The 7,359-nt window shown below is 41.2% G+C and overlaps 1 protein-coding gene across 1 annotated transcript in view; it reads left to right on the top strand.

Moving 5' to 3' along the window:
• LOC107653874 (band 4.1-like protein 3) overlaps nt 1-7,359 on the top strand; it is a 53,338-nt gene that overhangs the window by 43,752 nt on the left and 2,227 nt on the right. The window contains exons 3-12 of the mRNA XM_016440743.1: nt 191-352; nt 1,069-1,173; nt 1,256-1,298; nt 1,387-1,462; nt 2,211-2,429; nt 2,757-2,844; nt 5,118-5,162; nt 6,407-6,559; nt 6,644-6,741; nt 6,813-6,988. Coding sequence (XP_016296229.1) covers nt 299-352; nt 1,069-1,173; nt 1,256-1,298; nt 1,387-1,462; nt 2,211-2,429; nt 2,757-2,844; nt 5,118-5,162; nt 6,407-6,559; nt 6,644-6,741; nt 6,813-6,988 — 1,057 coding nt within the window. The 5' untranslated portion in view covers nt 191-298. The remainder of the gene's footprint in view (nt 1-190; nt 353-1,068; nt 1,174-1,255; nt 1,299-1,386; nt 1,463-2,210; nt 2,430-2,756; nt 2,845-5,117; nt 5,163-6,406; nt 6,560-6,643; nt 6,742-6,812; nt 6,989-7,359) is intronic.

A 7,359-nucleotide genomic window follows, 5' to 3' on the forward strand; every position in this document is an offset into this window, starting at 1 on the left:
GTGTGAGTGTGAGTGTGAGTGAGAGTGAGAGTGTATGTGTGTGTGTGTGTGTGTGTGAGTCAGTGTGAGTCAGTGTGAATGTGAGTGTGATAGATTAGTAATAGAATATACAGTCTGTACAGTAGAAAAACCATTATGCCTATGGAGAGTCCCTGTAAGCCACAAATGCAAGTGTGTGTGTGTGTGTCAGGGCGGTGGAGTCGATCAGCAGCCGACTGAGGACGACGGTACGTCTCACTGGTCCTCCTCCAGTAAACTGACCCGATCTCCAGTCAAAATCAGCCGGAAACCCAAGAGCATGCAGTGCAAGGTGGCGCTGCTGGATGGGTGCGACTACAACTGCGTGGTGGAGGTGAGACTGCAGACAGATCCGGAGCTCCAGCTGCTTCTCCTGTGTTTTCCTCAACCCCAGCGAGCTGCTGCCACTCTGAGATTGACTCTCTGTTGCATCACATGGAGGCTTTCATTTCAGAAATGCAGGAGTTTTTTCAATTATTGCTTTGACTTTGCCTGAAAATAAATGCTATGACACTACAGGCCAAACCAGTGTGTTTTCATGCACTGCTCAGGTTTTGGTCAGTTTTGCTTCTCTTCTTTCAGACTAGTGGAGAGAAAACATCCAAAACACACATTTAAGTGTTTATTTTATTGCACTTTATCTATCTGCGTCTGTAGATTTCAATCTTTAAAGAATTTTTTCTCTTACAAACAGCACACTTTGCAGTTTTATTCCTCTCTATGTTCTGAAGGTTTGTTCATATTTCATTCACACTGATTTATACAACATTTTACTCCTGAAAACATGGTGAAAATGTGTTTGTTTTCTGTCTGTTGACAGTATTTTCTGATTCATGATAACATCCTCATTTAAAGACAACAAACAGCTCATCAGTTATTGATGTTTTCTCTCCAGTCTTTGAAGAACAAATAAACCTGAATGTTCATCTCATCTCAGATTGTTATTTAGTTTGTAGTTTATTTCTGCATGGTGGCCTTTCAAATGCGAGGTGTTGCATCATGTTTTTCGGTGTGTTTGCGATCATGTTGAGTTTGTGTCTCTTTCTGCAGAAGCGTGATAAAGGTCAGGTTCTGTTCGACAAAGTCTGCGAGCATCTCAATCTTCTGGAGAAAGATTACTTCGGTATCACAGTCCGTGATGTGGAGAATCAGAAGGTACAGCTACGTTCATATCGATTCAGTGAAGCTTTGAACACTGATTCAGTGAGTCGTGACTCATCTGAACGCTTCGTTTCAGAACTGGCTGGATCCTGCCAAAGACATGAAGAAGCAGATCAGAGGTGAAACGCTCTGGAAGTAAACATCTGTCTGATCCGCGTGTTCTCCGTTCGAGCGACTGACTGTGTTTGTGATTATTTTGCTCTTCAGGCGTCACCTGGAATTTCTCATTCAACGTGAAGTTTTACCCTCCGGAGCCGGCGCTGCTGTCTGAAGACATCACCAGGTCAGAGACTGAGAGAAATAATCTCCATCCATGGCCACATTTTATTACAGTACATTATAATGCTTTTATCATGTATTTTAAAGCAGAAAAATGTGAAAAAAAATATTAGGAAAATTTATAGCTAATATAAATGTCTTAAATATATTTACCTAAATGCATTTTGAATATATTTTAGTTTATATTTTTTAACAATACTTTTCATTAAGAGTAAAAAAATGTTTTTTTTCCCATTTTGAATCGATTTGAGTTTTTTCCATTTTTATTTTATTATATATATACATTTGTTTTTTTTAATGGTCTTAATTTTAATTTCGGTTTTAGTTTTAGTTAACTATCATAACCCTGCTGGATGCTCACAGTAAATGTTTATAAAACTGCAGGTGTGTCTTAAAATGTATTTGAAATGTGTTTTCTTGAACCTGAAGTACCTTTTGTATTATATTTTCAATTTTTTTAGTATAAACAAAATATGTTTTGGAAAATATATTTCTTAAAATAAATACCCTGTTGTTTATGTATTTACAATATCTTTGATAAGTTTAGCCAGATACACACATATACACACACACACACATATATGTATGTATATATATATATATATATATATATATTATGTTTTTTGCCATATAAATAAGAAATAGTGTAAAATAAGTCAAAGGAGGGGAAATATCAGTGATGGACAATAAAGAACATTTTTAATAATGCAAAGTGAACTAAGAAAGCACTGATGAATCTGTGTGTGTGTCAGATATTACCTGTGTTTACAGCTGCGGGATGATATCGTATCGGGTCGTTTGCCGTGTTCGTTCGCCACACACACGGTTCTGGGTTCGTATACGGTTCAGTCGGAGCTGGGCGATTATGACCCGGATGAGTACGGTTCCGATTACATCAGCGAGTTTCGTTTCGCGCCTCTTCAGACCAAAGAGATGGAGGAGAAAATCATGGACCTGCACAAGAACTACAAGTGAATCTCGTTCTGCTTCTGTGTCAAAGCAGCTTCACTGTGATAAACGTGAAAATAATCAAGTTAATGTTATAAAATGTATCAGTTATGAAACAAATTCAGTTTTAGCTGTAAAGCAGCTCTATAGAAGACAATAGAGTCATTATTCAGATCAGTGCTGATTCAGTTCAGTAACTGAATATTCCACAGAAAAACATGTTTGACTTCAAAATCTTAAAGTGATAACTTCAAATCAGCTCTCACTTAGTCTGGACTAATGTTTAGATTTAGGAGGTTTAACGATGAGAATGATTTCAGATTTTCTGAGGCCGTGTGTTTGTTTCTCAGAGGAATGACGCCGGCCGAAGCTGAGATGCATTTTCTGGAAAATGTAAAGAAACTGTCTATGTATGGAGTCGACCTTCATCATGCAAAGGTACACTTGAAACACACATACACACACATCAATCACACACACACTCACACACACGCACACACATCAATCACACACACACACGCACACACACATCAATCTCACCCACACACACACTCTCACACACACACTCTCTCACACACACGCACGCACACACACACACACACACATCAATCACACACACACACTCACACACACACGCACACACACACTCTCTCACACACACGCGCACACGCACACACACACTCTCTCACACACACGCGCACACGCACACACACACTCTCTCACACACACGCGCACACGCACACACACACTCTCTCACACACACGCGCACACGCACACACACACTCTCTCACACACACGCGCACACGCACACACACACTCTCTCACACACACGCGCACACGCACACACACACTCTCTCACACACACGCGCACACGCACACACACACTCTCTCACACACACGCACGCACACACACACACACACACACACATAAAACACACACACCCACACACACACACGCACATCAATCACACACACACACACACACACACACACGCACATCAAACACACACACACACACACTGCATGAACGTTTCATTATATGTCATAATGGAGCTCAGCTCATGGCATGATGATCATGATGAAGTCTAATCACAGAAAACACGTGTGTTTGGAGTCAAATACAGCCGTGTGCCCGTGATGAGGCTTAAAGGAACAGTTCACCCACAAATGAACGTGTTGAAAATGTGCTCATCCTCAGGCCATCCAAGATCAGGATGAGTGTGTTTCTTCATCAGGTTTGTAGAAATGTAGCATTGCATCAGTGTCTCAGCAATGGATGCTCTGCAGTGAATGGGTGCCGTCAGAATGAGAGTCCAAACAGCTGATAAAAACATCACAATAATCCACAAGTAATCCACAGCACTCCAGTCCATCAGTTAACATCTGGAGAAGACAAAAGCTGAGACAAATCCAGCATTAAGACGTTTTTAACTAAAATACATTGAGTCTATAATCATAATAACACTTCCTCCAGTGATAAAGTGTTCTGGTGTGAATCAGGAGAGAAATCTGAACAGATCAAGCAGCGTTTAAACAGCTCTAAACAAATATGTGGCTGGATTTTGATGTGAGAGACAACAGGAGATGCACTTTTTCACCGGAGGAAGCGTTATTATGGATTATGGATTTGTATTTTAGTTAAAAAGTTCTTAATGCTGGATGTGTTTCAGCTTTTGTCTTCTCCAGATGTTAACTGCTGGACTGGAGTGCTGTGGATTATTGTGATGTTTTTATCAGCTGTTTGGACTCTCATTCTGACGGCACCCATTCACTGCAGAGCATCCATTGCTGAGACACTGATGCAATGCTACATTTCTACAAATCTGATGAAGAAACAAACTCATCCTGGATGTCCTGACCGTGAGCACATTTTCAGCACATGTTCATATGTGGGTGAACTATTTCTTTAATATATCTGACATAAGTCTATTTATTCTTTAAGTAATGTTTTGCATGTAAATGTGTGTCTGTATTCTCACACACACACAGACCGACGGCCTTTCAAACCCTCTCACTGACGAGTGACTCGTTAATAATCAGTGTTCAGTGTTAATCGTTGTCATTGTTTCTGGTGTCAGTCGATCGTCAGATGTTCAGCTCAGTCAGAATGAATCTGATTCTGCTTCGGGCCGGTCGTTCTGGGTCACAATCGACCGTCACAAACCAGATAGAGACAAACACACACATGACAGAGAGTTTGGGTGGGTTTTTATAGCAAAGATGTAACCAAATAGTCAAGATAGTTAGCGATGAAGTCTAAAAATGTAAGAATTCAAGAATCATTTCTGAATATTGGCAGAACGTGTCGCGTCAGTCTCTCTGCTGGTCGATTTCTTTGAAACCTTCAGTAGTTTAAAATCAACATATTTCGGTAAAACTTTAATTTTTGTACTTTTTAATGCATTAACTAATATTAATGTGTAGTAGATTTGTTACAGTATTTATTAATCTTTGTTATTTAATAACAAAATGCAACTGTTCATTGTTAGTTTATGTTAGCTGAGGCTGGTTTAATTGGATTCGGTGAATGTGGCCGCAGTCGTGAAGCTCTTCTGCCGATATTCACACACAGATGATGTTTCATGTCATCTATCATCTCATGTAGTGGTTAAACAGAATAACAGCAGACACACAGCTGAAGCATGAACGTGTGCGTGACGTTCGGTTAGATCAGCCGCTCTTCTCTTCTTCCCCTCTTACTGATGATCTAGTTGATAGGACGATTCTTTCACTGCTTTTCTCCAGCTAAAGGAGAGGTAAGATGCATTCGTGTATATGTGTGTGTGTGTGTGTGTGTTCTCTATGTGTGTGTCTTTGTGCATGACCATGAACTGAAGTCATTGTCTAAGCAAAGACTGTTTGTTGAGAGAACCTCCTCAGTAGAAGCTCACAGGAGAGTCGAACCTGTTCACCATGAGCGCCTGTGAATCCAGCCCTGCCCATAGAAGAGAAAAATCACACATGAGAGCTCTTTAAATGGATAGCTCACCCAAAACTGAACGTTCTGTCATCATTTAAGCACCCTCATGACATTTCTTTCTGCAGTGGAACAAAAAATAAAGATATTTCGAAGAACGTCGGGAACCAAACAACTTTGGACCCCATTGACTTTCACTGTATGGACAAAAAAAGAATATATTCTGAGAAATGGGATACGAAGTTGTTTGGTTTCCAGCGTTCTTCAAAATATTATCTTTTGTGTTCCACAGAAGAAAGAAAGCCAAACAGGTTTGGAACATCAGGATAAATAAATCATGACAGAATGATTATTTTTGGCTGTACTGTTGCTTTACAATCTCAGTTATTTCTCAGAGACACTAATAAGATAAATTTGTTTTCTCCTGAGAAAAAGAGCCCAGTATTTTCACACTTCAGAAGAGATCTTAATACTGTCTCAACATGAGCTCAGATTTGCCAAGATAGCAATCAAAAGTCGGAGATCTCATTATTAACTTCTCATCAAATCATCTGAGCTGCTTCACATACATTTAATAGTAGAACATCTCCTGAACCTTTGAGAATTTGTGTCTCATTTTAGGAGACCAAGTTGAGACTTGAATGAGAGTCGTACAGTTTTCCTCTGAGTGAGTTTTGAAAGCTTCATCGTTGTTCATGACCCAGTTTCCCACTAAATACCCACTAGAGATGTGAATTGTGCCATTTTTCCCACAATCCCCCTTGATTCTTGTGTGATGTGATGTATTCAAATGTATTCTTTGTAGAAAATGAGTTCTCACGTCTGTTCAGCTGATGCTCTTCAGAAGTATTTCAGATCTGGCGCCGGTTCATTGGGTTTCAGTAGCATTACACATGTGAGATTGTGAATGCAGTGATGAATAGTGATAATGACACAAAGTACACAAACACATGACAACATCACAGTATCTCTCTGTTCCTCTCAAGCCAAAAGGCTTCCACTCATTCATTTAGAAACCACACGTTTGTTTGTGCATGACTGTGTGATGATGATTGGCACCTCTCTAATCCAATGGTTGGTCAGGATTCAGAGGGGGTGGAGATCATGTTGGGCGTGTGTTCCTCCGGGCTCCTCATCTACCGCGACAGACTTCGCATCAACCGCTTCGCCTGGCCCAAAGTCCTCAAGATCTCCTACAAACGCAATAACTTCTACGTCAAGATCCGTCCAGGCGAGGTGAGAACACCATCACGCCTTCTCCAGGTGACCTTCACAGTTTTGGTGAAGTTTGCTGACAAGAGAACGTTTGTTTGTCTCTAGTTTGAGCAGTTTGAAAGCACGATAGGCTTTAAACTACCCAACCACAGAGCGGCCAAGAGGCTGTGGAAGGTTTGTGTGGAGCATCACACGTTCTTCAGGTCTGTAGAGGTTCTTCTGTATGTTTGCTGTGTTCTGTGCTCAGTGGTAATCATGGTTTGCATCTCGACAGGTTGGTTTCTCCAGAGACTCCGCCTAAGAAGTTCCTCACACTGGGTTCTAAGTTCCGCTACAGCGGCAGAACTCAGGCTCAGACCAGACGGGCCAGTTCCCAGATTGTCCGTCCGGCGCCGTACTTCGAGCGTTCGACCAGCAAGCGCTACACGATGTCACGGAGTCTGGATGGAGGTTTGTTTGCTTTTGTTTTGATCTTATTTAGTTATAGGATGATCTAAGCAGGGATTATCTGTCTATCTATCTATCTATCTGTCTGTCTGTCTGTCTGTCTGTCTGTCTGTCTGTCTGTCTGTCTGTCTGTCTGTCTGTCTGTCTGTCTGTCTGTCTGTCTGTCTGTCTGTCTGTCTGTCTGTCTGTCTGTCTGTCTGTCTGTCTGTCTGTCTGTCTGTCTGTCTGTCTGTCTGTCTGTCTGTCTGTCTGTCTGTCTGTCTGTCTGTCTGTCTGTCTGTCTGTCTGTCTGTCTGTCTGTCTGTCTGTCTGTCTGTCTGACTGTCTGTCTGTATGTCAGTCAGCTGTCTGTCTGTCTGTCTGTCTGTCTGTCT

This window comes from Sinocyclocheilus anshuiensis, unplaced genomic scaffold (assembly GCF_001515605.1).
Source record: "Sinocyclocheilus anshuiensis isolate Anshui unplaced genomic scaffold, SAMN03320099.WGS_v1.1 scaffold1994, whole genome shotgun sequence".
Classification (NCBI taxonomy): domain Eukaryota; kingdom Metazoa; phylum Chordata; class Actinopteri; order Cypriniformes; family Cyprinidae; genus Sinocyclocheilus; species Sinocyclocheilus anshuiensis.